The sequence below is a fragment of the Agrilus planipennis genome, unplaced genomic scaffold (assembly GCF_000699045.2).
Source record: "Agrilus planipennis isolate EAB-ADULT unplaced genomic scaffold, Apla_2.0 scaffold329, whole genome shotgun sequence".
NCBI classification, from domain to species: domain Eukaryota; kingdom Metazoa; phylum Arthropoda; class Insecta; order Coleoptera; family Buprestidae; genus Agrilus; species Agrilus planipennis.
Window position 1 is genome coordinate 129,071 of NW_020439029.1, and position 27,587 is coordinate 156,657.

The 27,587-nt window shown below is 31.0% G+C and overlaps 7 protein-coding genes across 11 annotated transcripts; 4 read left to right on the forward strand and 3 right to left on the reverse strand.

Annotated features, from left to right (window-relative positions):
- Nucleotides 1-341: 341 nt before the first annotated feature.
- LOC108742331 (ATP-dependent 6-phosphofructokinase) lies at nt 342-7,731 on the reverse strand. The gene is made up of 16 exons (XM_025976484.1): nt 7,599-7,731; nt 7,189-7,293; nt 7,028-7,112; nt 6,852-6,960; nt 6,648-6,796; nt 6,436-6,559; nt 6,047-6,133; nt 5,736-5,844; nt 4,174-4,362; nt 3,968-4,111; nt 3,787-3,918; nt 3,497-3,520; nt 3,037-3,196; nt 2,575-2,973; nt 850-1,153; nt 342-770 (listed from the first exon to the last, which is right to left on the reverse strand). The coding sequence occupies exons 2-16, from the start codon at nt 7,276-7,278 to the stop codon at nt 638-640; spliced, it is 2,238 nt and encodes a 745-aa protein (XP_025832269.1). The 5' UTR covers nt 7,279-7,293; nt 7,599-7,731; the 3' UTR covers nt 342-637.
- A 273-nt stretch (nt 7,732-8,004) lies between these two features.
- On the forward strand, nt 8,005-12,154 carry LOC108742330. The gene is made up of 10 exons (XM_018477506.1): nt 8,005-8,369; nt 8,959-9,218; nt 9,278-9,467; nt 9,525-9,702; nt 9,761-9,903; nt 9,961-10,354; nt 10,412-10,591; nt 10,659-10,875; nt 10,933-11,181; nt 11,292-12,154. Exons 1-10 carry the CDS (start codon nt 8,109-8,111, stop codon nt 12,022-12,024), a joined length of 2,805 nt encoding a protein of 934 aa, XP_018333008.1. The 5' UTR covers nt 8,005-8,108; the 3' UTR covers nt 12,025-12,154.
- Nucleotides 12,155-12,766: 612 nt separating this feature from the next.
- On the forward strand, nt 12,767-17,833 carry LOC108742333 (translocating chain-associated membrane protein 1). 2 transcript variants are annotated; one of them, XM_025976477.1, is made up of 9 exons: nt 12,767-13,119; nt 13,257-13,427; nt 13,485-13,542; nt 16,509-16,585; nt 16,642-16,835; nt 16,915-17,024; nt 17,083-17,266; nt 17,326-17,435; nt 17,494-17,833. In XM_025976477.1, exons 1-9 carry the CDS (start codon nt 12,991-12,993, stop codon nt 17,577-17,579), a joined length of 1,119 nt encoding a protein of 372 aa, XP_025832262.1. In that variant the 5' UTR covers nt 12,767-12,990; the 3' UTR covers nt 17,580-17,833. The 2 variants fall into 2 exon arrangements, with proteins under 2 accessions (XP_025832262.1, XP_018333013.1); XM_018477511.2 differs by lacking the exons at nt 16,509-16,585; nt 16,642-16,835; nt 16,915-17,024; ... (1 more) ...; nt 17,326-17,435; nt 17,494-17,833 and adding exons at nt 13,676-13,869; nt 13,949-14,058; nt 14,117-14,300; nt 14,360-14,469; nt 14,528-14,867 and having other exon boundaries at nt 12,769-13,119; nt 13,485-13,619.
- On the reverse strand, nt 15,298-16,258 carry LOC108742336 (ATP-dependent 6-phosphofructokinase-like). Its single transcript, XM_018477515.2, has 3 exons — nt 16,012-16,258; nt 15,604-15,823; nt 15,298-15,524 (listed from the first exon to the last, which is right to left on the reverse strand). The coding sequence occupies exons 1-3, from the start codon at nt 16,154-16,156 to the stop codon at nt 15,392-15,394; spliced, it is 498 nt and encodes a 165-aa protein (XP_018333017.1). The 5' UTR covers nt 16,157-16,258; the 3' UTR covers nt 15,298-15,391.
- A 644-nt stretch (nt 17,834-18,477) lies between the features above and the next one.
- Nucleotides 18,478-20,162, forward strand: LOC108742334 (UPF0046 protein C25E10.12). 2 transcript variants are annotated; one of them, XM_025976479.1, is made up of 5 exons: nt 18,478-18,873; nt 18,927-19,230; nt 19,286-19,559; nt 19,648-19,874; nt 19,938-20,162. In XM_025976479.1, exons 2-5 carry the CDS (start codon nt 18,960-18,962, stop codon nt 20,063-20,065), a joined length of 900 nt encoding a protein of 299 aa, XP_025832264.1. In that variant the 5' UTR covers nt 18,478-18,873; nt 18,927-18,959; the 3' UTR covers nt 20,066-20,162. The 2 variants fall into 2 exon arrangements, with proteins under 2 accessions (XP_025832264.1, XP_025832263.1); XM_025976478.1 differs by having other exon boundaries at nt 18,480-19,230.
- A 32-nt stretch (nt 20,163-20,194) lies between these two features.
- LOC108742332 (ribose-phosphate pyrophosphokinase 1) lies at nt 20,195-27,377 on the reverse strand. 3 transcript variants are annotated; one of them, XM_025976474.1, is made up of 7 exons: nt 27,323-27,377; nt 24,691-24,919; nt 24,359-24,542; nt 23,977-24,042; nt 21,679-21,975; nt 21,269-21,529; nt 20,195-20,723 (listed from the first exon to the last, which is right to left on the reverse strand). In XM_025976474.1, exons 1-7 carry the CDS (start codon nt 27,363-27,365, stop codon nt 20,631-20,633), a joined length of 1,173 nt encoding a protein of 390 aa, XP_025832259.1. In that variant the 5' UTR covers nt 27,366-27,377; the 3' UTR covers nt 20,195-20,630. The 3 variants fall into 3 exon arrangements, with proteins under 3 accessions (XP_025832259.1, XP_018333011.1, XP_025832260.1); XM_018477509.2 differs by lacking the exon at nt 27,323-27,377 and adding an exon at nt 25,486-25,560; XM_025976475.1 differs by lacking the exon at nt 23,977-24,042.
- On the forward strand, nt 25,044-27,252 carry LOC108742335 (ubiquitin-conjugating enzyme E2-22 kDa). Its single transcript, XM_018477514.2, has 5 exons — nt 25,044-25,426; nt 25,690-25,842; nt 25,902-25,984; nt 26,049-26,212; nt 26,766-27,252. Exons 1-5 carry the CDS (start codon nt 25,364-25,366, stop codon nt 26,900-26,902), a joined length of 600 nt encoding a protein of 199 aa, XP_018333016.1. The 5' UTR covers nt 25,044-25,363; the 3' UTR covers nt 26,903-27,252.
- Nucleotides 27,378-27,587: the final 210 nt, after the last annotated feature.

Here is a 27,587-nt window from a genome sequence, read left to right on the forward strand (position 1 = left end):
TGCGCTCAATGAATTTTCGCCAGTTCCGAAGTAGCCCTTACATCTTTTAAATTTATCATAAACATTATTGTTTTCCAACTATTAACCAGAATAAATCTCAGCGCAAAATTAATATATTGATGGAAAACAAATTTTTGTTGAACTTATACTATACCCCAAAAACAAAAATCATTTTGTTTCGAAAATTGACTAATTAATCTGCAATCAGTGAGAAATCCCAGAACTCCATCAAACAATAATCGTCCTATACATTAAAAAAAAAAGAAGTTTGCAAATTAACAGTGACGATAAAAAATAATTAAAATGGTGTTAGGTTTTCAAGTAAGAGTAAAGAACGGTCGTAATTATTGCCACTGTTTTAATTAGTTATAAATACTCACAAAATACTTAATACGTTTTTACAATAAAAATATAAATATATTTGTGTACATCTATTACAAAAATAAATAAACTTACTTAATCAAAAAAAATGTTTTTTTCATTATCCTTATACCGAAAATGTATTTTAGAAATAGACAAATGAATGCTGAATTTTCAAGAAAACAAAGTCACTGCTTGTTTATGCTTAAGAATATTCGTTATATGATTTGTGTGCTAAGTTTACTACAGTTTTCAAAAAATTAATATGCTGGAGTACTTATATATCATCCAGTACACGTTCTTCTACAGTCATGTAAATTCCTTCTTCTTCATAAGCAGAATCGTGCTTTGCCAAAATACGTAGAAGAGGTCTTAATTTCAACCACCACTCTTGTTTGGGAATACGATACCTAGAAAAAAAAATTAAACATTAATTTAATTAAGAGTTAAAAATTACGATAAATCATTAAGAATATTAAGCTCTTTTACTCGAAGTTAGTTTCGTTTTTCAGATCTAGTAAGTTGCTCGTCTTGTACTGCCTACGAACTATTCCAAGCAAGACTGCAGTGTCGGGGGTTGTACATCTGGTAACCCCTTCTTTTGTATTTCTATTTAACGTCTCGCCTATCCAATCGACCGCTTTTGAACCCAGTTTTGTTCCTAAGTTACGATCAAAGGGAGTAGGAGAAGCACCTTGCTGCATATGACCTAAAAATATACTCTTTAAAAATTTGTATTTTACTAATATCTTTAGATAATATAAGTTTCCTGGATTTCTTCTGCATTGGTGGTCTTACCAAATGTCAGGGTTATTTACAAGACGTAACACCTCCCAAAGCATTTAAAAANCTTTCGCAAAAATAATTGTAAATGTATATATGTATTGAAGTGTTCCAGGGAAATATGTCAATTTATTGAGCTCAATTAAAATAGTACCAATTTTATTGAGGAATTATTCAGATATGGCACAATTTCTAGGTAGTAAATAAACATTGGTGCAATTTATCTTCTAATAATTTATATTCGATCTCACAAAACAATCAACCATAAATCATAACAAGTACCATTTTGTGAATTTACTATTACTAATTATAAACTAGAAGAAAAGTTTAGGTTTTTCAAAGGTTTTAATTAACTCACCAACTATATTTCTGTATCTTCCGCCCATATATATTCTTCAAATCCATTGGTACTTGTTTTGAACGCAAATGGCACCATATGATAAAAAAAAATTCCAACCAATGCAAGGAACTTATGAAGTGATGCCAATCAATTTTCAGATAAATATGGAAACAATGATATTTTAAATCTTTTCTGCATCATGGCATGTGGTTTAATTTGTATTTTAGATTCTTTATGAAAGACAACAGTACCTCGTCACTTATTCCATGTTGATCTTTCTTTTAGAGTAACTGACATCCGTAATTAAATAATAAATTTGGTATGGTTGACACTTAACTAGTGTGATGCTGGTATGTGAGTCACTTCCATGCGATTGCTAATTGTTACTTTTAACCTCAAACAAAGCATTTTATAATTGAAGAAATTTCAAATTTTTATGTATTACACACTAATAAAAACGTACTTTTTTCAATACAGTGAATAATTCCATTTCACTTTAAAATTTTTTTCAGAAGAAATATAATTTTTCTCTTATCAATTCTATTATGCCAAACGTAGATGTTCATCCTTTGGCAAACAACCCTAGTGCGGCTTGGCGAGAACTATCACAAGAACAAAAAGTGTTTAAACTCAATGTAAAACCTCCATCAAAACCAGTCGAACCTAACAAAGTTAGGTTTGTTTGTATGAGTGACACTCATTCACTTACTCACTACATTAAGTTCGATATTCCAGATGGGGATGTGTTTGTTCATGCTGGTGATTTTACAAAATGTGGTCAGGAGGGCGAAGTACAAGAATTTAACCAGTGGTTAGGTAATTTATTTTAATTTTTAGTGTGTATATTTTGTAAAGTTGACTTATTTTTAAGGAAGTTTACCTCACAAACACAAAATTGTGATAGCTGGAAACCACGAACTTAGTTTTGATCCTTCTTTTGTTCATATTTTTAAAANTTCTTTTCCTTTAATCCGCTGTATAAAATGAGTTTTCAAAATACAACTTGTGGAAGTTTCCCCACGGATGAAATCGAAGTTGAGGGTAACAGCTAGTAAACATACAATTATTATTGGGTATATATATATATATACCTGCCAAAGTAGCTAAATAACCACAATTTCCACCCATCGTTTCAATGATAAAAACTCTTCTTTTGGTCCCTTGTGCCGATTGCCGAATACGATCACAAATTTGCGTGATTTCGTTTAAGGCAGTGTCACAACCAAGTGAAAACTCTGTACCAGGAACGTTGTTACTAATAGTGGCAGGAATTACGACCAGAGCTATGTTCAATTCTGGATACTGCTGACGAGCTTCTGTCATGATAAGGGCAGTTTGATAAGCCTCGAAACCTCCAATAATAAGAAGGGCTTGTATGTTAAACTCCTTGATTTTGGCGGCCATCTGTTCCAATCTGGGACCAGGGAGAGCTCTCTTGGTACCCAAATTGGCGCCTCCTGTTCCTACCCATCCAGTAACATCTGACCAGCCTGTAAAATAATAGTGACAATTACTATAAACTCCAAAAAGTAATATATAGAGAGTTTAAGTACCCATCTCTTTAATATTTCCAGCAATCAGCCCTTCAACACCGTCATGGATACCTAATACTTTATCTCCCCTATAAATACAGTTTCTCACAAAAGAGCGAACTGCAGCATTCATGCCGCAAGCTGGCGCTCCAATGTGCATTACTGCAACTATGTACCCGTCCTATAAACAGAATTTCATTTAAAATAATTATTAAATGAATTGCTATACAACAACAAAAAAATGTTCTACTATAAATTGGTTCTATTGTGCTTTCCCCCAGGTGCTATACAATAAAATGCACTGTGACAAAGTTAGACTAGTAGAAAATAAATTGTGAAAATTAGTAAGCCTTTATAATAGGTACAATTTAACCATTTCTAAGTAGATCTAGTGGCAGTTGTGTAGAAAATATACAAAGCAACAAATCAATTTCGTTTAGAATAAAGCCCGTTTATGCAACTACTTTTTTCTGTCACTTACCGATGACTGCCACAATGTATCTTGCTGCAGAAAATAAAAAAAAACTGTTTCAAGCAAAAAACAAACAATTTTTCTTTTTATAAAAATGTGCTCAATAATATACCTTCTTAACTGGTTCCTATCGACATATTGGGTGCAAAAAATAGAGAAGTTAAATATTAAATTATTATACTTGTTATTTAAAACAAAATAATCAGGCAAAAATACATTAACTATCAAATTTGAAATTGTTTAGTCCAAATTAGAGATTGTGCTCATTTCCGTATTTGTAATACATATTCCTAACATACCTTTTTGTTTTTATCTTCAGTCAAATTTATAGGTGGCCTCAATCTCGTAAGCAGTTTATACGTTTCCAAATTACGTTTAAACGATTTACCACGTAATTCAACAGCCAATTCCCAATTTTTATCTGCCATAGCCTTAAAAATATTGCTAAAAAATTGCAATTATAATAAAAATATTTCTTACTTGGGCAACCGCTTTAGTACGTAACACACAATCCATAAGAGGAAGTCTTACAGCTTGGTTTCCTTCCAAAGATACCACACAAGCCTCTGTATCGTCTGTAGCCTCCATGAGGGCTAAAACAGCCTCAGCACCCATACGGCAACCCTATAAGTGGAAAACTAGCTCTACAATCTATCCTTAAGATATACATATGGTTGTGATCATACCAAGACTCTATCAAAAGCTGAGGAGTTTCCACCTCTTTGAACATGACCCAATACAGTGATCCTAGTATCTTGATGTAAGTTATCAACGACAACTTTCTTTACTTGTTCTGCTGTTATGGGTTTCCCTGTACGGTCAACAGCCCCTTCCGCAACTATAATGATATTTAAACGTTGGCCTGCTTGACGCTCCTAAAACGGGACGTACATCTAATAAACTATTAACTAACTTTTTTTAAATAAATTACTGTAACAGTTAAAACAGAAAGCTAATTTGTTAGTAAATAAGCCAATTAAAACAAACCCAAAATTCCCAATACCATGTTATTTATTAACAAATAAATAAAGCAATATTTATAAGCCATAAGAAGAGATATTCAACAGTTTCAATTTTGTGTTACTGTGCTTATCAAAAACAAGAAGACGTTGTTTTTTTTTTCTTTCTGAAAAATATTATTTAACAGATATCTTATTTCCAAAAAAAAAACAAAAATTTTATGCAAAAAGACTTACAAAAACAGGTGCATTTTAAATTGGGTTTATTAACCTCCACCACTGTGTGCAACATAAGAATTCAAAGCTAAGGAAAAAATAAACAAAAGGGATAAATCTTATAAAAAGTATTATACAAAAGCTTCTAATGTATTAATTGCACCTTCCACGAAAAATTAAAGAAAACTGCAACATTCATAAAGACTGGCAAGAATTAGTGGATACATTGAAACTTTTCATTTAATTTAGAATATAATTATGGTGTAAAAAGAAGCGTTTCTTCTTTTTGTTTACGAATATAGATATCTGAAAATTTCAAAAACAGTTTGGAAGACTACAATCAATATATACAGATTGGTTTTTTACAACGACAAAATGTTATTACATGATGATCTGTACCTGGCCAATTTTTGAACAAAGTTTTTCAGGCCAATTAGGAGGTGCTGGATCCTCTGGTATGAAGACGTAGTCAGCTTCTGCTGCAAGTGAGCTGACTAGTGCTAAATAACTGCAAAATAGTTTTGTTGTTCTACTACTTTTTTGGAATTCAATATAAAAAGTACGCACGAATAATAGAAATACCTAAGCACAGTACGACTTTTAACTTAACTGACTTACATTATTCTATTCCCATGTTATAAGACCAATTCAATACAATACAGGGTGTTCTGTCACCACTTATTGTATTATTAAGAACTGTTATTTTTAAAAGTAGCCTTTTCATTTTTAAACATGCCATACAATTTTCAAAAACAAACACCATGCTTATTTTTTCATGTTTTAATGCAGTATCAAATTTTAAGGACAAATTGTCCAGTATATTGGTCCATCTTTTTGTGGCCTATTAAATATACTGAACAATTTTTTCCTTTCCTTCTTAAACATAAAATATTTGTACATTTCCATAAAAACATCCAAATATAAAATTTCATTTAATTTTTTTGGACATGCAAGAAAATCGCTGTTAAAAAAAGAAAGCAAACCCTGATTTTTTTCCGAGTTAATATTTTATTGTAAAAACGAAAACAAATCCAAAATATTCATCCCATTTTTTTTTTCCTTTTTCAGTATACCTGTTCTAATTTATCACAAAGACGTTTCGGCCAATCCTCAAACGGAGGAGATTCGGGAATAAAGACATAATCAGCTTCAGAAGTAACAGCAGTTATCAATGATAAATACCTATAAAATTTAATTAAAACCCTCCTTCAAAAAAATTTTTTGTTCTTCAATTTTGCAATACCTATATTATCAAGCATGAATGTACTTTAAACATCATTTTTTTTCCATGTACAAATTAGGTGAACAAATATAACATATAAATCAGATAAAAGTAATCATAATTAACAAAATTTGAGATAAAAATATTTGGCATGGAACTTACCCACAATGTCTTCCCATAACTTCCATAATAAATGTTCTTTGATGAGAATAAGCTGTGCTTACAATTGCGTCGACGGCCTCGATAATTCTTTTTAAAAGAAATGAACGATTAATAAAAGTTAATATTTAAAATCAAATTTTTAAAAATAATTTCAACTCAGTAATTTTACTATTCATAGGTATGCAAATAAATTTTTACAAACCCTCTTGAAATTATAACTAAAGAACTGACTACCTTCAAACACACAAAAAAAATACATTGGAGCCGATTCTGGGGTAAATTCATTGTAGAACTTGAATTTAGTATTATTTATAAGAAATAATAAACTCAATTCTGTAAAAACTGATAACGAGTACAAGTGCTCTAAACACCATTAAATGATTTCATACCTATGTAGTGCACTATCAGTTCCCACAGTCATATCAGTTCCACAAAAATCATTATCAATGGAGCCAACGATCCCGGCAATGTGAAGAATAGGATACTTTTGCCTCTGTTCTTGCGTTATCTGACCTGCACAACAAAAGTTCAAAGGCAGTAACAGATTATCCAAAAATTGAGATTATAGAAGCAGAAGCAAAAACTTTTTTTTTGTTATTACTATTTTGAAGAAGTTCATCCAATAATGAGGTCCATTCCTGCCTGAATAAGTTAGCACCAGTAAGACTACCATCACCACCTATTACAACCAAGTTGGTAATTCCACGTTCCACTAAATTCTTGGCAGCTTTTAGACGTCCAGGCCTCTCTCTGAAAATTTCCTACTGATCAGATTACATTAATAATTTAAAGTAGCCTCTTTTACCTGAAATCTTGACATCTAGCTGATCCAATTACAGTACCACCTCTATGGATAATACCACTCACCGAAGCCCAGTTGGCCTCTACTATGTTGTTACCTCCATCAACCATACCTATAAACAATAGAAAGAAAGAAAAACGAGAATTTATATATATTACTGTAATTTTTATGAGTTTTACCTTGATATCCTTCTTTAATGAAAAACACTTTACATCCCAAATAAATACCCATTCGCACACATGCTCTGACTGCAGCATTCATTCCCTATTGAAATACATAAACTATGTATAAAGTTACAAGTACAAAAATTTACCAAAAAGATATAAAACAAATAACATACCTGTGAGTCACCCCCACTGGTAAACACTGCCACCCCTTTACCCCTATGGGCCCCCTGCTCGACAAATCTATGCCCAGATTTATCAGTCATAATTGCAATGTGATACTGTAACAAAAGTTGCAATATAAAAATATGTTTTATTTCTTTAAACTTATTGTAAAATATTATAATTTTTGTTATCAAACCAATTACATTTTTAGAAACAATTTCTAGTAGGTATAAATTTTCAAAAATTAGATATAACCAACCAAATATAAAATGTGGTTTATTATTATGTAAACAGAACAAAATAAATATTAGTTATTTATAACTTTTGTAATATATTCAAATTCAAAGTTAGTGCAATAGGCATACAAATAAAATAAAATAAAATAAAACGAAGTTGATTATAAAATATTTTGTTCACTTACTCTATTCAAAAAAAGTTATTCTTTATGAAAAAAAATCCAAACTCATAATATTTATATAAAACAGCACAGAGATAGTCGAAATTACAACTATCCAAAAATTATCAACCTTTTTCGTATAATTTTTCAAGGTGACCTTTCTATTTAAATCAAAATCTTCATAATCATAGAATAAAAGTTTTAGGTACCCATAGAATATATAAATTAATGTAAAAGTTTTTAATAATTATTAAACTTCCAAAATTGAATTTCCATATTGTTAAACAATAAGAATATATCATTAAAATTACCAAACCCAATAAAGTATTTAAATTAAAATTAGTATAGACTGCTGCATATAAGTTCACCACATTTTGAAAATCTCTGATAAATCCGAATCAGATATAGTAACAGCTCCGCCCACTAAACGTGTAAATACAAGTGACATATGTATGTCAAAATAATTTGATAAACTTTAATTTTCGAGTGAAGAAATTTTGAAGATACTTCTGTGTTTCGTTATAATTTTGAATAATGTCTGAGCAAGGCTTATTTCAAAGTGCTATAAGATCTTTAAAAAAGCCTCAAGGTGAGAGTCGATTAAAAAAAATCCTGTTTGCAATAAGAAAAGAGATAGATTGGCCAAATAAGAGAGACAACATCATAAAATTACGTGAAGAAGGATGCTTAAAACATTTAGTATTATGTCTGCAACAAAAAGATACAAATTTGGTAGACATTTCTTTAAGCATATTAGGAAATTGCTGTTTAGACCAAAGCTGTGCGAGAGATGTGGTAAGAAACCAATCATTGTAATGCATGTAATATTATATGTTACTCAGAAATGATAGGAAACCAGTGACCATCAAAATGTGGCCATTGAACTTTTTGATTTTTCGTTTCTGGGAAACTCAAGAAAAGTGTCGTTTTCAGCTGTTTTCTTTTAACTAAATTTAAACTGTAAATTCAATATTACATTATTGGAATAACTTTTTGGAAAACTTTGGTCAAGACCTTCTGAATGGTACCATCCCCAGCCTTTCCAAAAAGGTACCTTTCGACGCTCAATTCAGTGGGCCCGAACGTGAATTAAATGTCATCTTTTTATCAGATTATTTAATTGTATAATATCTAATTTTCAACTACATCTTTATGCCTAGACTGAAAATTTTAAAAAAGAAAGGATAACACATTTTAGACTTTTACCATAATCTCTTGAAACCTTTTCGAAACACTCAGTATACATTCACATAAGCAAAAGTAAATTTTAATAGAAAATACAATTATGCCGTGCACTTATTTAATCTTTTCATCGATTCAAATTAATAAACTTTAATTTAATTAATTATTGGAATAATAGATGTTACTGAAAAATTATTTTAAGGTCCGAAAATATGGTATATTGCCATATCTCGATTCAATATTATCAAATCATAAACTTGATAGTATATATGGTAGAGTTTTTCGTATTGTGGGCAATATTTGTCACCACTGGGAGCGATTAGCAAATATCGTGGTTGAAAAACAACCCTCGTTGGTCAGTAATATTGTAAAAATAATTATATCAGATTCAGCCGATTCAGATGATGAGTCTGAAGTTAAACTTTCTCAGGCTACAATAATTATGGGAATTAGGGCGTTAAGGTACGCAAAGCTGGTTTTATAAAAATTATTTTTTCATGTATAAAGAAAATTGTTTTTAGGGAACTTCTGAATGGTAGTGTGGCAGAAGAATTAATTGTAAAACATGAAGTAATTAAAGCTGCATCTACAATTTTGATAAAATACACCAGTGGATGGTTGGAATCAAAAGAAAACGAGGACATTTTAAAGAATGTATTACGATTTTTGCTTTGCTATTCCAAATATGAGTATCGCGAAATACTTTTCGGGGTAACACAAATCTGAACGCTATCAAAAGTATTGTATAAATAAAAAAGTATTTTTTAGCTCCAAAATACGATTAGGGGAAGCGCCATAAGTTACCTAGGAAAATTAACTACTCTTTCCCCTTATGATGTAGTACGAATTATAATGAATTTAGTACGTTTATCAACAGTTACCACAGACTTACCGGTTGCGGAAGTAACCAAAATATTAATTGAAAATTTAAAAAGCGAAAGGAATGGTATATACGAATAACAAACTTATTTAATATAGTTTAGTTTAGATTCAATGTTTTACAGCTGAAATGAAGAAACGGGAATATTTAAAGTGCTTATGTTTTCTAATCCAATGCGCCGCAAATAGAGAAGAAATGAAAAAATTGGGCGTTATTGCAGCTCTGATTGACTTCTTAAGAAGTAGTCAAACTCCATCGGACATTACCGTAATTATAGTCGTTTTGATATCGTGCCTATACAATCTACCAACGACTATGTTTTAGTTAAAAAATTGCTACTTAATTATTTCAAGATTGAGGAGTTGTATGTTCGACGATACATCGATGGAGATGATGATTAAACATGGGATTATTAAGGCACTTGAAGAAAAACTTGAGTGGCTGGTGGGTACTTCAGTTAATCTGGATGTGACGCACGAATTCAAAAAACGAAAATATTTTTCCAATGAAGGCCGCAAAAAGAAAATAAAATGTACCCAAGTATTCAATGTCACACTTTTACCGGACAGAATAGGAACTGGATCGTTATCTTTATTTAGAGAGGATTGTGAAACTGGTGGCGTAAGGTGCGCTAGTCCTAGTTCAGGAAGTGAAATTTCCTTTTCGAGTGGTCCCAGTTTCACGCCACCTTCAAGTCCTGCTGTTTGTAACGAGAATGGTTTCTTTGTTGCAAAACATTTTTTTTGATTTGTTGAGCTAACGCTGAAATTCGCAGATTTTCTTGGCTTTGAGGAATCCGATTCGGACGAATATTCTCCCGTTTGTAGCGAAGTTGAAGATGCAGATGAAGCTACTTCATTATTGGAAGATCTAGACTGTACATTCCAAGGAAACGAAGCCCTATTTATTTATGATAATGAAAGTAATTATCGCGTTGATCTTGAAAGTGAAGCAGGTACTTAGTGTGTTCTAAGTTGCCCTAGTACTATTCTCTAATTTCTAATGTCAAAATTCTGTTTTAGACTCTGCCACCTGTTCATTTGCAAGTGGAGCGTCATCACTAAACATAGCACTTTCCAGTGAAATTGTTGGGTTACTTAAAATGTTCGCTAGAAAAAGGCCTGTAGTTACAGAATTAGTTTCATACAAATTATTAGTTACTCTTTTAAAGTTCTTCTGCCCTTTTAACCGCGTCTTTCATACCGTTGAAAGTCTTCCAGTAATTGTAGAAATACTTAAGTGAGTACGGGAATGCTGTCAACTGCATATGTGACTGAATTATATTTTATTTAACAGGCACCAAGAACATTTATTGCACCTTATGCAAATAGACATAATACCAGTCGTTTATGATTTAACAATGAACATTCATGGAGACGCTTGTTCAGTTTGTGTTTACTTAAATGGTGTAGGTCAGACTTTATTGAAGAAATTCACTTCACTGGCCGAATCTAGTTTTGGTCGTGGTGAAATAGCTCATTGTTTAATAAGGGGAAATCTTCCATTAAAACAGAAACTTTCAATGGTCATCCCATACATAATTAGGTATAAATACTTATTAGAATTAGCACCGGGTTAAACTAACTAATCTGGTGCTAAATCAAAGTTGCAATAGCTAAATGAGTATAATTCTGTTTTTATTTTTATTTCCCCAGAAATAAAACTTTGTTTGGTAAGTTCATGACGACCTATGGAGGACTAGATATTTTAATAAAATTGCTGAGTGAACAGGATTTTCAACGGAAAAGCATCAAGAGCCTTTGTGCAGTGGCAACCAGAAAAGGGATAAAAAATCCCAAAACCGACGTATCGTTAGAAACCGTAGAACTTAAAATAAATCATAATCAGTATCAAATCAAGGATGGTTGTCAGAAAGTGGTGACTTTTGAACTGGACGATGGTACTTCTTTAAAAGCTGACAGGGAATTTCTTATCCAGCAAAGCGACTTTTTTGAGCGGTTATTGTCAGGAATGTTTAAGGAATCACAGGAAGACCGGGTTAAGTTGTGTAATGTTGAGAGGAAATCTCTTAAATGTTTATTACTTTTAATGGAAAAGGACTTTAAATGGCCACAAGTGCCATTGCTCGATTTGGACTTGCCGACTATTTTAGATGTGATAGTTTTAACAGATAGATATTTAATGATGGATTTATGTAATACGTTGGTGTCACACGTTGAAAAATTTAAAATTTCTCCCAAAACTGCCCCCTTAATCTATAGGTGGTCGTTGGAATCAGGAACGAACTTATTAAGAGTCGAAACTGTGGCTTATGCTTTGGTTTCGAACGTTTCTGAGGGCGAAAAATTTGCCATGTTTCAAAGTTTTTTTGACCATGGCTACGTTGAACAATTAACTGACGATATACAAAATTTGTTACAAAGATAATTTGACTACAAATATGTAAATAAAGTAATTATGTATTTATATCTTCCATTTTTATGTTTTCCTCTTGTTGCCTCTAAAGAACAAGAAGTCATATACTTTACAGACAAAAATTTTATTTGTAACTATGTACATATGTATTAATTTAATAAATGTATAATACGCTTTTAAAAAAAGGCATTTGTTGTTTCTTAAGTATCCAGATAGGTTCAGTAATTTCAAGAATTTTTAGAAATATGAACTTATCCTGTAATTTTGTTCAGTTTTTAAACTGAACACGTTCAAAAAATAGAATTTGTCAAATTAGCCACAATAACAAATAATTTCAAAATATAACTGATTTTTTGTAACCTATACCCACAAAATATTTTTGCGAGTAATTGTAATGATTTTTGAGTCAACACAAATCATGCCAAGAATTGAAATTTAATTCATTTATTGCGCTCGTGGTTGCCATGGTAACCGGCTCAAATTTAATTTTGAGTAAATTATTCGATTGTACTTAGTCGTCTCAATTAAGTATCTATTTAATTCAAGCATAGTTTTGTGTAATTTATTTAATGTAGAATGTACAGAATTTCACCTATGTGACATTATTGATATTTATTATTGTTTTGATTTGAGGCGACCTTATAATCCCGTCAACGTAATGAAAATTACAATCAAAAGACCACGTTGGCAGTGTCGTTGGCAATTTAGAAATCACCGTTCGCTTTATTAAATTGAGTATTCGTGAAATAGCCAATCAGATCGTTTGAAAGGCTGTGGAAAACGGTAGATACCCGGATACGTCACCATAAAAACGTCACTTTATCACGAAGTTTATATGTGTGTATTGACTGGTTAACAGTTCAATCTTGTCAACATTTTTCAATAAGTGTTATTCAAAATTTAAAGTGTGTGCAGATTTAAATATATTCATAACGAAATAATTATTTTATTAGATTTATTTAGCGGTTATTTAAAAATATGGTGAAACCTGTGAGAAAAAGTTCCAACAAAAACCCTCCTGTTTTTAGTCATGAATTTATTATCCAAAACCATGCAGATATTGTATCCTGCATTGCAATGGTTTTCGTTGTGGCCTTAATGATACAGGTGAGCCCCTTGTGTTTATTTTCATAGTAAAATACTTGTAGAAAGTGTATTGTCAGAGATATAATGCCACATATGTTATAGGTTAGACGTTTATTTTAAGAGAAGTACTGCCTGATTTTATGTGAAATATGTTTTAGGCCACCTCCCCAATAGCGTCAATTTTTATTGCACTTCAGCACAATGCAACTAGTGGTGCTGTAGGGGAAATTCCACTTTATCAATCTGGAATTAAGGATTGGGCAGCTGTTTTCTTTTATAGTTTAATTTGCATTGTTATTCATGCAGTCTTTCAAGAATATGTTTTGGATGTAAGTGATAATCAGTTTATGATTAGTTTTTTTATTAATGAAAAACATTCCCTTCAGAAAATTACCAAGAAAATGCATCTTTCTAAATCAAAGCTGGCAATATTCACAACCAGTGGTCATCTCTCTGTTTTCTATGCTATTTCTACCATATGGGGCTTGGATATTATTATAAGAGAAAGTTACTTGCCTGATGTATGTAAACAAGTTAATAACCTCTTACATTATGGTTATATGTTTAATGATTTTAGGTTGCTCTTTTGTGGTCAGATTATCCACCACCAATGAGTTTTGTCATGAAATTATTTTTCATCATCCAGCTTGCTTATAGCCTCCATGAACTTCCAGAAATATACTTTCAACGTGTCAAAAAGGATGAATACTTTGGCAAAGCTTGCAGTAGCATAGTCTCCCTTATTTTAGTGGCAATTCCTTACTTCTTAAAGTATGAAATTAATATCATCTTTAATTTTCTTTGTTATTGTGGTTATAACAATATTAATTAATGAAATTGCATTTCACAGCTTCAACAGGCTTCTCATATGTCTTCTTGTACTTCACTACACATCTGAACTGGTTCATCATATTGGTCAACTTATTCAGACTGTTGACAAGGATGAAAAGTTCACAAAAGGTGTAGCATTGTTAACCTACCAAATTAATCATGTATATTAATTTTTGTTTTCTCTTAGCAACAAGTGCTGTTACTTTGGTGGCTTTAATACTCACAAGATTGGGAAGTATTATCCTTGCAGTTCTCACCCTTTGGTATGGATTGGCTTTACATGAACAAACAGAATTTGATTACCAAGCAGGATATTTTAACACAGCTCCTGTAAGACTGGGTTTGCTTGGCATTATTTTAGGTTTGCAAGTGTAAGTTTTCTATATTGGCACAATATAGTAAATGTTATTCAATTTATTTTCATTTTTAGGTACTTAACTTGCAGTTTAATTAATCAAGAGTTGGCAAAAGCTAGAGAAAATAAAGTTTACACTACAGTTTCCAAGTCTAAGGGTTTGAAGAAAGACAAATCAAAGAAATGTATTTTGTTTATGATTTCTTTTAATTGAATTACATTAACTTATTTTTTATTTTTCAGCCAAGAAAGGTAGCGTTGACGAGTCTGATTTACCCGAAGTTGATCAAAACACCAACAAAAATTTGAGAAAGCACAAGATTAAATAAGGCCGAAATTGTTGATACAAAAGACCTTAAAATTATCTTTCAAATGCAGACATCAGCGTTATTAATAATAATAATAAAAATAATCGTAAAACGTTGTTCTTCAAAAGAAGCAAGTGCTTATTAACAAAAAATTACGCCAAATAGGATCGGACTCTATCTATATGTATATATTTTTGACAAATCGTAAATTCCAAGGCCGTTTGCCATAAACTTTCTGACTAAAAAATTGCGATAAATATACGTTGCGAAAAGGATATCAGAGTCTGTTTTTATAGGATGAAATTTTTTGCTTTGTTCAGTATATTTACCCCCTCAATGTTTAACAAAGAAAAGCATTATTTCAAGTAACATTGACTTAACACGCAGTATTTCAAGGTTGTTATGACATAAAAATATTCTCTCTGCTATCAGTCTTTATAAAAAAAGACAATTTTTTTATTTTTCGAATGGTGCATCCCTATTGTAATTCGACGCCGGTGGGGGACGCGGGTCCCCTGTCCGCGCGTGGGACCATTTTTAGCGGGATTGTATACCCCCCAAGTGGTAAGTGTCACCTTTCAATGACCAGGAACTATCTTCCAAGTGGTTAGAAGTACCTTACAACAACTGCGATCNTAAAGTATTTAAATTAAAATTAGTATAGACTGCTGCATATAAGTTCACCACATTTTGAAAATCAGAAAACAAAGTCACTGCTTGTTTATGCTTAAGAATATTCGTTATATGATTTGTGTGCTAAGTTTACTACAGTTTTCAAAAAATTAATATGCTGGAGTACTTATATATCATCCAGTACACGTTCTTCTACAGTCATGTAAATTCCTTCTTCTTCATAAGCAGAATCGTGCTTTGCCAAAATACGTAGAAGAGGTCTTAATTTCAACCACCACTCTTGTTTGGGAATACGATACCTAGAAAAAAAAATTAAACATTAATTTAATTAAGAGTTAAAAATTACGATAAATCATTAAGAATATTAAGCTCTTTTACTCGAAGTTAGTTTCGTTTTTCAGATCTAGTAAGTTGCTCGTCTTGTACTGCCTACGAACTATTCCAAGCAAGACTGCAGTGTCGGGGGTTGTACATCTGGTAACCCCTTCTTTTGTATTTCTATTTAACGTCTCGCCTATCCAATCGACCGCTTTTGAACCCAGTTTTGTTCCTAAGTTACGATCAAAGGGAGTAGGAGAAGCACCTTGCTGCATATGACCTAAAAATATACTCTTTAAAAATTTGTATTTTACTAATATCTTTAGATAATATAAGTTTCCTGGATTTCTTCTGCATTGGTGGTCTTACCAAATGTCAGGGTTATTTACAAGACGTAACACCTCCCAAAGCATTTAAAAACTAATTAATTTTTTATAATCCAATAAATGAATAGAGTAAAAGTCGAACCTAATACGTTCATCCTGGCACTAAACAATCCTTTTCCTTCTTCACAGTAAAGACGATAAATAAAATCGGTATTATAATTCTCGCTGGCCCTTTCATTGCGCAGTATCAGACCACGTTGTACCCCTTCGGCCATTTTGGTGGCCATATGGTACACGTCCTGTTGCAGATCTTTAATTGAAAATTTCTCTTCGAAAATGTATGCCGCATCCGCACCTCCAGCTAACCCTGTAATAAAATAAAGAAAATGAAACTACATGTAGAAAACAGCAACTGAGTTGTAACAGAATAATTCTGATTTTAAAAATCCTTTATTAATAAAAAATTACTAATCCTATAAAGTTATAGAAAACGGTATTGTCTCAGTTTTCTACACAACTTCAAAATTTCAGCCTAACAACTTGAAATTAAAATGATAATATTCCGAAATTAAACAGTAAAGAAATTTGAATGAATATATATATATATATATACCTGCCANGCAATATTCACAACCAGTGGTCATCTCTCTGTTTTCTATGCTATTTCTACCATATGGGGCTTGGATATTATTATAAGAGAAAGTTACTTGCCTGATGTATGTAAACAAGTTAATAACCTCTTACATTATGGTTATATGTTTAATGATTTTAGGTTGCTCTTTTGTGGTCAGATTATCCACCACCAATGAGTTTTGTCATGAAATTATTTTTCATCATCCAGCTTGCTTATAGCCTCCATGAACTTCCAGAAATATACTTTCAACGTGTCAAAAAGGATGAATACTTTGGCAAAGCTTGCAGTAGCATAGTCTCCCTTATTTTAGTGGCAATTCCTTACTTCTTAAAGTATGAAATTAATATCATCTTTAATTTTCTTTGTTATTGTGGTTATAACAATATTAATTAATGAAATTGCATTTCACAGCTTCAACAGGCTTCTCATATGTCTTCTTGTACTTCACTACACATCTGAACTGGTTCATCATATTGGTCAACTTATTCAGACTGTTGACAAGGATGAAAAGTTCACAAAAGGTGTAGCATTGTTAACCTACCAAATTAATCATGTATATTAATTTTTGTTTTCTCTTAGCAACAAGTGCTGTTACTTTGGTGGCTTTAATACTCACAAGATTGGGAAGTATTATCCTTGCAGTTCTCACCCTTTGGTATGGATTGGCTTTACATGAACAAACAGAATTTGATTACCAAGCAGGATATTTTAACACAGCTCCTGTAAGACTGGGTTTGCTTGGCATTATTTTAGGTTTGCAAGTGTAAGTTTTCTATATTGGCACAATATAGTAAATGTTATTCAATTTATTTTCATTTTTAGGTACTTAACTTGCAGTTTAATTAATCAAGAGTTGGCAAAAGCTAGAGAAAATAAAGTTTACACTACAGTTTCCAAGTCTAAGGGTTTGAAGAAAGACAAATCAAAGAAATGTATTTTGTTTATGATTTCTTTTAATTGAATTACATTAACTTATTTTTTATTTTTCAGCCAAGAAAGGTAGCGTTGACGAGTCTGATTTACCCGAAGTTGATCAAAACACCAACAAAAATTTGAGAAAGCACAAGATTAAATAAGGCCGAAATTGTTGATACAAAAGACCTTAAAATTATCTTTCAAATGCAGACATCAGCGTTATTAATAATAATAATAAAAATAATCGTAAAACGTTGTTCTTCAAAAGAAGCAAGTGCTTATTAACAAAAAATTACGCCAAATAGGATCGGACTCTATCTATATGTATATATTTTTGACAAATCGTAAATTCCAAGGCCGTTTGCCATAAACTTTCTGACTAAAAAATTGCGATAAATATACGTTGCGAAAAGGATATCAGAGTCTGTTTTTATAGGATGAAATTTTTTGCTTTGTTCAGTATATTTACCCCCTCAATGTTTAACAAAGAAAAGCATTATTTCAAGTAACATTGACTTAACACGCAGTATTTCAAGGTTGTTATGACATAAAAATATTCTCTCTGCTATCAGTCTTTATAAAAAAAGACAATTTTTATGTACTAGACTTTGTAAGTCTATAAATACACACATATATATATATCGAATATAAATACATATTATAAATGTTTAAGAGAATAAATTTTACTTTTTTTTAACTCGTATTTATTTCATGCTATTCTCTTAAGAGCCTAGTGGTCGTGTATACGTGGTGTTTCCAGAAGTGTTCCAGGGAAATATGTCAATTTATTGAGCTCAATTAAAATAGTACCAATTTTATTGAGGAATTATTCAGATATGGCACAATTTCTAGGTAGTAAATAAACATTGGTGCAATTTATCTTCTAATAATTTATATTCGATCTCACAAAACAATCAACCATAAATCATAACAAGTACCATTTTGTGAATTTACTATTACTAATTATAAACTAGAAGAAAAGTTTAGGTTTTTCAAAGGTTTTAATTAACTCACCAACTATATTTCTGTATCTTCCGCCCATATATATTCTTCAAATCCATTGGTACTTGTTTTGAACGCAAATGGCACCATATGATAAAAAAAAATTCCAACCAATGCAAGGAACTTATGAAGTGATGCCAATCAATTTTCAGATAAATATGGAAACAATGATATTTTAAATCTTTTCTGCATCATGGCATGTGGTTTAATTTGTATTTTAGATTCTTTATGAAAGACAACAGTACCTCGTCACTTATTCCATGTTGATCTTTCTTTTAGAGTAACTGACATCCGTAATTAAATAATAAATTTGGTATGGTTGACACTTAACTAGTGTGATGCTGGTATGTGAGTCACTTCCATGCGATTGCTAATTGTTACTTTTAACCTCAAACAAAGCATTTTATAATTGAAGAAATTTCAAATTTTTATGTATTACACACTAATAAAAACGTACTTTTTTCAATACAGTGAATAATTCCATTTCACTTTAAAATTTTTTTCAGAAGAAATATAATTTTTCTCTTATCAATTCTATTATGCCAAACGTAGATGTTCATCCTTTGGCAAACAACCCTAGTGCGGCTTGGCGAGAACTATCACAAGAACAAAAAGTGTTTAAACTCAATGTAAAACCTCCATCAAAACCAGTCGAACCTAACAAAGTTAGGTTTGTTTGTATGAGTGACACTCATTCACTTACTCACTACATTAAGTTCGATATTCCAGATGGGGATGTGTTTGTTCATGCTGGTGATTTTACAAAATGTGGTCAGGAGGGCGAAGTACAAGAATTTAACCAGTGGTTAGGTAATTTATTTTAATTTTTAGTGTGTATATTTTGTAAAGTTGACTTATTTTTAAGGAAGTTTACCTCACAAACACAAAATTGTGATAGCTGGAAACCACGAACTTAGTTTTGATCCTTCTTTTGTTCATATTTTTAAAAAAACATATGATCACTGTTCAAGGCATGCAGGTAGCATTTTTGAAGAGGAAATACCCACTTTGGGGATGGAAAAAGAAGAATTAAACAAGGCAGTTAAGGCTGTAAATGCAAAGAAGTGTTTAACAAATTGTACATATTTGGAAGACTCCATGGTGGAGATTTATGGAATAAAAATATATGGCACCCCTTGGTGTGTACAGGTCTAATTAATATATTTTGTTTTACTGTACTTGTTACTGTATAACAATCTTCTTAATTTAGTTTTTAAATAACTTCAGGCAACCAGAATTTTGCAAATGGGCGTTTAATTTACCAAGGGGTGAAAAATGCCTTGAAAAGTGGAATTTAATACCTGAAAATGTTGATGTTTTAATTACTCATACTCCACCAGTTGGTCATGGTGATTTGACCTGTTCTGGGGTACGTGCAGGCTGTGTTGAACTATTAAATTCAGTACAGAAAAGGATAAAACCGAAATATCACGTTTTTGGACACATACATGAAGGTGCACTTATTAATTATTAAATTTTATTTCTCAACAAATTAAATAACTTTCTTTATATATCAGGATATGGAGTAACAACTGATGGAAAAATAATATTCATAAATGCAACTACTTGTGATATTAATTATATACCAAACAATTTACCGATTGTGTTTGACATCCCGCTACCCCCAGGAGTTCAAAAGGCGTAATTAGTATAATTAATTCCTTATTAAAAAGTAGATTCCCATTTTGTTGAAATAATTTTGTTACTGTTATAAATTTATTTATCTGTACACTTATACCAAATGACAACCAATAATAAAACTACATTTAAAAGATCGATTATTGAATTTTGTTTATTATAGTCATCGTTGTATATAAATCATAATAATGCAGACAGGCTTCTTAAGAAATTACAACTCTACAAGTTCATCCCAAACTAAAACAATGTTCTTAACAGTTGAAAAAACAACGTTAAATAAAACATATTCTATTTGAGTCGTTTTTTTTTTTAACTATGTATATAACAAAAGAATAATATTAACATTGTTGATGTAAAAAAATGTTTTTCAATTAATCGTTGCGCCACATTAAGTATACTACATATACATATTGTAATAAAATCAACCTTTTACGTTAAAAAAAAAAAAAACTAAAAATTGTAGACCTATTGGACTCAGAGATTCGAAAATAGAAATTGCGCCCTATCTTGTTTGCGATTGTTTTAAAATTACAGGAAATAAAATTGAAAGACTTATTATTTCTACTACATGTCTAATAGGGAACGTTAGAAAATAGATAAGATACTGATTCTCCATTGTGTGTTCGCCTTACAGCTTCTGCAAACATCATTGATACATCTATACACTGAAAAACGATAAAATAATTAGCGCTTAAGTAAGGAAATATTGTGGGTGGTACGTAAGTCAACCAAAGTCCTTAGTGCTATAACATATGTATGTGTAGGCAACCAACTTTACATCTCGGTTGGCAATTAGACTATTTTAAATGATTACATTAATTCATTGTAAACGAGGGTTAATGAAGATTACATTTTTAGATATTCATCTAATACAACTGTATTATTTTATTAATTTGTGGGTATGTAAATTGCAACAAAATTTGATAAGCTTATTCGTAAACAGAAAACATAGTAATAATGATAATGAAATTATTACAAAATATGTGAGATCATTTACGTAAGTACGTTATAAAACAGGAAGTTACTTTCGCAAAAATAATTGTAAATGTATATATGTATTTGATCATTTAAATTTAAATAATATTAATTAATTCGATACAGAGTGTTCGTGTTTTGCCACAGCGTAACATCTTTACAAATAATTCAAATGGTTAACTAATTCGCTCCTTGGCGTTTAAATAAATTTAAAAAAAAAATTAAAAAATATTACCTGTATTTTAGAGCATTGCTTCATATGTTCGTCTTGGGGTATCGTGTTTGTTACGACAACAGCTTCGAAACAAGCGTTATTGATCCGGGAAATCGCGGGACCAGAAAAGATACCATGAGTTAATATCGCGTAAACTTTGGTGGCACCGGCTTCCATTAGTTTTTCCGCAGCGTGACAGATTGTACCACACGTGTCTGCCATATCGTCTACCAAGATCGCAACCCTATCCTTAACATCGCCGACGAGAACCATAGACGCAACCTGGAAAAAGATTTAAAGGATAACTATTAACAAAACATCTTAAAAGAAAACAATTGCACAGAAAGCAATAAGAACAATTGACAAACAAAAGTAGAAACAACACAATAACAGACATATAAATGAATTTATAAATAAATGAACTAACAAACCTCGTTCGCTTTTTTTCTTTCTTTGTGAATCAAAGCAAATTCGACGTTCAGTCTATCAGCAATTGACGTGACCCTCTTTGCACCTCCGGCATCCGGCGAGACAATAATACTATTCCTCCATTCGGATATATTTTCCTTAATCCATTTTAATACGGCAGGTTCTGCATATAAATTATCCACTGGTATATCGAAAAATCCCTGGATCTGGGAAGCGTGCAGGTCCATAGTTATGATGTGATCCGCTCCAGCCACCGACAACATATTCGCCACCAATTTTGCCGAAATTGGGGCTCTGCTCTGTGAAAAAAGAGAGACACCGTTGTACTCAAACGAAATTCTCACTTATAAAAGTTCATTAATAAAACCAAAAAATAGCAGACTCTTTTTAACTTTTAACTTATATACCTACATAGTTGCAAACGGTTTTTAAAAGGAATAAAAATTGTAATTGTTAGTATCAATATTAACAGTTAATAATAATAAAAGCAAACGATGAATGAATTAATTGCTTAATTATCTATCTTTGGAATTTTTAAAAATTTATAAAATATCCCAAAGTTAACGAAAGAGTATTGGAATTGAAAGTACTCTACAGGGTGCCACATTTTTGAAGCTCAAGTTTTGTTAAAAATAAAACTAATTAATAATAGGTACTTAATTAGTTTCTTTTTTGGCCATTATAAAAGTGAATCTATAATAATAAATAAAATCGATTGCACTGCTCAAGTTACTTTTAATTTGTTTATTTATTGCATATCAAACAATAACACATTATTTTCGTAATTAGATATAGCGCAACCTTTAATGCTTTGACCTGACTCTGTGTAATATTATAATGAAAAACATAATCAAACAATCGTCTTCTGTCATCATCCAGTGTGGTAAGCAATGCTAAATGATATAAATATGTTTATTAAATTCTTCTGAACGTCAACGAATAACGTCAGTGAAAAGCTTAATTAAGAAACATAGTTATCAGAACTTTTAATTTCTGATACTAAAAAATATTTTTGTTATTTTCAATTGAATACTGCATATATTGACTGGTTAACAGTTCAATCTTGTCAACATTTTTTAATAAGTGTTATTTAAAATTTAAAGTGTGTGCAGATTTAAATATATTCATAACGAAATAATTATTTTATTAGATTTATTTAGCGGTTATTTAAAAATATGGTGAAACCTGTGAGAAAAAGTTCCAACAAAAACCCTCCTGTTTTTAGTCATGAATTTATTATCCAAAACCATGCAGATATTGTATCCTGCATTGCAATGGTTTTCGTTGTGGCCTTAATGATACAGGTGAGCCCCTTGTGTTTATTTTCATAGTAAAATACTTGTAGAAAGTGTATTGTCAGAGATATAATGCCACATATGTTATAGGTTAGACGTTTATTTTAAGAGAAGTACTGCCTGATTTTATGTGAAATATGTTTTAGGCCACCTCCCCAATAGCGTCAATTTTTATTGCACTTCAGCACAATGCAACTAGTGGTGCTGTAGGGGAAATTCCACTTTATCAATCTGGAATTAAGGATTGGGCAGCTGTTTTCTTTTATAGTTTAATTTGCATTGTTATTCATGCAGTCTTTCAAGAATATGTTTTGGATGTAAGTGATAATCAGTTTATGATTAGTTTTTTTATTAATGAAAAACATTCCCTTCAGAAAATTACCAAGAAAATGCATCTTTCTAAATCAAAGCTGGCAATATTCACAACCAGTGGTCATCTCTCTGTTTTCTATGCTATTTCTACCATATGGGGCTTGGATATTATTATAAGAGAAAGTTACTTGCCTGATGTATGTAAACAAGTTAATAACCTCTTACATTATGGTTATATGTTTAATGATTTTAGGTTGCTCTTTTGTGGTCAGATTATCCACCACCAATGAGTTTTGTCATGAAATTATTTTTCATCATCCAGCTTGCTTATAGCCTCCATGAACTTCCAGAAATATACTTTCAACGTGTCAAAAAGGATGAATACTTTGGCAAAGCTTGCAGTAGCATAGTCTCCCTTATTTTAGTGGCAATTCCNTTCTTTAATTTTTATCATAGCATAGATGTTTATATCTTGTGTTTAAAAAATATTAGATTTCATTGACTTTATAAATTGATTTGATATCTCACTAATATTTTTTAAATATAAAGATATCCTATGTGTCGTTTTATATAACTGAACATAAATAATTATACTAGAAAGCTTCCCTTTTTTAAAACTATTAATATAAATGTTAAATGCATAGTGACAAAAACAAAAGCAACCCATTGAGCTAAATGTATTACAAATATTACCCTGTATTTCCATTCAATTGATTTCCATTTTTCTATAAGCCTTTCTTTGTCATCATTATTAGTTCCCTAAAATTTTTTATAGCATCAGTATGCTTCATATAAATTCCTCACACTCTCCTTATAATTTTTGTTTGTTTCAACAAGCATATAATTTCATATTTCTAATTATGCCAATATTTAAAGTGCTACTACAAACTAAAGAAGGAAAAAGTTAATGTACATAATGCAATCTGAATTTGTAATTACTAAAATAAATAAAAAATGCACAGGAAGAAACAAATAAACACTTATTTAAACAAACTGTGAAAGCACAAAAAAAAGATCCGGTTATATAACCGAAAATTGCTTTCCTACAAAATCTACTTATAACGTTGGATCTTACCTTATCTTTCTTATCTTGTCGGGCATATGGAAAACAAGGAATAACAGCTGTTACCCTACTGGCACTGGCAATTTTACAAGCATTGATCATAATAAGTAATTCCATTAAGTTGTCATTAACTTCACCACTACCTGACTGTACAATGTATACATCTTCTCCTCGGACTGATTCACCTATTTCAACACTGAAATAAAATTAAATTGCTTATCAGCTCCATGACACGTTTGCACGTTGTGAATATAGTAATTTGCATTAACAATGTAGATCAAGTATGTTTTAAAAATATGTAAAAACCAAAAGAAACGAAGATTATCAAATATAAACAACCATACCATGTTTCCAAGTTACTAAATTTTTTAGTGACGACCTTCCCTAAATCAATGCCAAGTCGATCAACTATTCTTTGGGCTAAGTCAGGATGCGAAGTCCCGCTAAACACTTTAATGTTAGGCATCCTACTTAATAATAATTTCGGTTGTGACTGCGTTTCAGAGTTGTCAATCTCAAGTTTTGTCCACAACAGTCGCTTAGTTAAAACCGGTGGAGCGGACACCGTCATAACTACAAAAGACGACCAATGATGAGCGAATAATTTTCCAAGGTCAATTTAATGTTTTCGACCTTTAACGCGCCAAGTTTGGTAACTATACTTATTTTTATTACAGTTTTATTACACAACTCTCGTAAACAACATAATTAACGTAAATTTTATTTAGAGCGCAAAATAATAGTCTTTTAAGGGGTTACTAATTTTCTTCCCTTTAAATGTCCTACAATGTTTTTAATAATTTAAAACTTGGGACTCTTAAGTTGGCTACATCATACATCTTAAAAAAACAAGTGCCACCAACTTTTTAGTAAGAACTCAAAACTGAATTGTAAAATTACTAGTGAAAATAAATTTGGTTAAAATTTGTTACATTGTCATATTTATTAATTAGAAGAACGACCAACGTCCTTTTTTGAAATTGAAATGCTTTTTAACTGAAAATATAATTAAAAATTATGGCAAATATTGCAGCACAGAGAATAAAGAGGGAATTCAAAGAGGTTATTAAAAGTGAAGAGGTAAGCCTTTATGTCAAATGTATTTATCTTTCCCATATTCTTTTATTTCAAAAACTTACCAGCATTTTTGTAGCTCTTGTTTTTAATCATACTTGACCACGTATTTGTTGCAATTAATCTCGAATATATTTACATTGATATCATAAATAACTTGCTTTGATAAATACGTTTAGAGGTTATCAATTTTTTTTCATGGAGAATATACATATTTCCCTTTTCTGTTTCTTATTTAAATAACAAAAATTATAATTACACAATTACAGGTAGCAAAATGTGCCATTAAATTGGAACTTGTTAATGACAGCTTTACAGAATTAAAAGGAGAGATTGCTGGACCCCCTGACACTCCATATGAGGGTGGAAACTTTGTTTTAGAAATAAAAGTTCCAGAAACATATCCTTTTAATCCACCTAAAGTATAATAATCTTATATTTAGTAAATTTCTTAATTGATCTAAGATACTCTTGTTTTAAGGTACGTTTTGTAACCAAGATATGGCACCCCAATATATCTTCAGTGACTGGGGCAATTTGTTTAGACATCCTGAAAGATCAATGGTGAGATATTGTTAAGAAAAAGTTTAAGGTTTACATGTATTAACAAGCTAATTTTCTTTTGTAGGGCTGCTGCAATGACATTAAGAACGGTTCTGTTGTCATTGCAAGCTCTACTTTCAGCAGCTGAACCGGATGATCCTCAAGATGCTGTAGTAGCTAAACAGTATAAAGAAAACCTAGAAATGTTCGAATCCACGGCACGCCATTGGACAAATATTTATGCAGGAGGTATACAAAATATTGGATATTCTTTAATTTTTATCATAGCATAGATGTTTATATCTTGTGTTTAAAAAATATTAGATTTCATTGACTTTATAAATTGATTTGATATCTCACTAATATTTTTTAAATATAAAGATATCCTGAGAAGCTGATAGATTATGCTTATTGTTCTATGGCATTTCACGTACAAATTTTAATATGAAACTATAATTATTTTGCTATTGGAAGCTAATTAAATTACTGCATATAACTACCTGTAGGTTCCTTATGTTGCCTTTGGTGTACTTATGACTTTAAAAGTTCAGTTTCTTAAAATTTTTACCCTTTTTTGTAGTTATCTGATATAGATATTTTTTCATTGTTTTTTTATAATAAAAGAGTATTTTACTTACAGTAAATGTAATGTTTCGTTTTGACTACATAGTATATTATTAATAACAGATATTTTGTTCCTTTCAAAATGAAATGCGTCGATAAAACAGTTGGTTGTAATAGAATTCATCAAAAAGTTGTAATTTCCTGAATAAGCTTAACTTTTTGTATTCTTTTGTTTAAGGTCCTGATTTAAATAAAGATTTTAACGATAAAATAAGGAAATTAGTCGAAATGGGAGTAGAAGAACATCAAGCAAGAGTAGCCCTTTCATCATACAATTGGGATCTAGAACGAGCCACTGAACAGTTGTTTAGTTAGTGAAGTAGCGCTCTTGTACTCTGTTAAATTCATTGCCACAGTATGCACCAAGTAAGCCCAGTTTGTTTTATAAAGGACTCTTAATAATGATGGAATGTCGTTATATGTTACAATTTAATATTATTTTTGATTTTTGGGAAGAGGGATCTGCAGATCTTGTTTCATTTTTACAAAAAAAAAATTAAAATAAAGCCAATTATTAACGAGTTTCTGAATGTGCATAGTCTCAATCAAGATCATTTAATCTTCCATGATTTTTGGGCATGTAGGCTAAGGTGAACAGTACTGTTTTATATTTCAAGTGATAATAACCAAAAAAAGGAAAAAATAAACTATGCCGTTTGTATACATTTGCGTACTTCTTAATTTATTATAATAAAAAAATATCTTAAGAGTAACAGTTACAGAAAAATTGCTTACTTTTTATTATATCGTTGAACCGTCTAAATATAAAAGCCATCATATTTAACACAATTTCTACAAAAATTGACAAACATGTCATTTATAATCAAAGTAAAACGTGTAAGTCATTCTTATTAATTAAATTAATTTTTTCGTTATTTAACGAGCTAAAAGTACCGAAATGTATTGAAATTGTTGTGGGGCATCGCAGATAAGAACTTTAAAGTTATAAACTATCAGGGTGCACTTTACATCTAATTTTAAACGTCTTTTCATTTTTTTA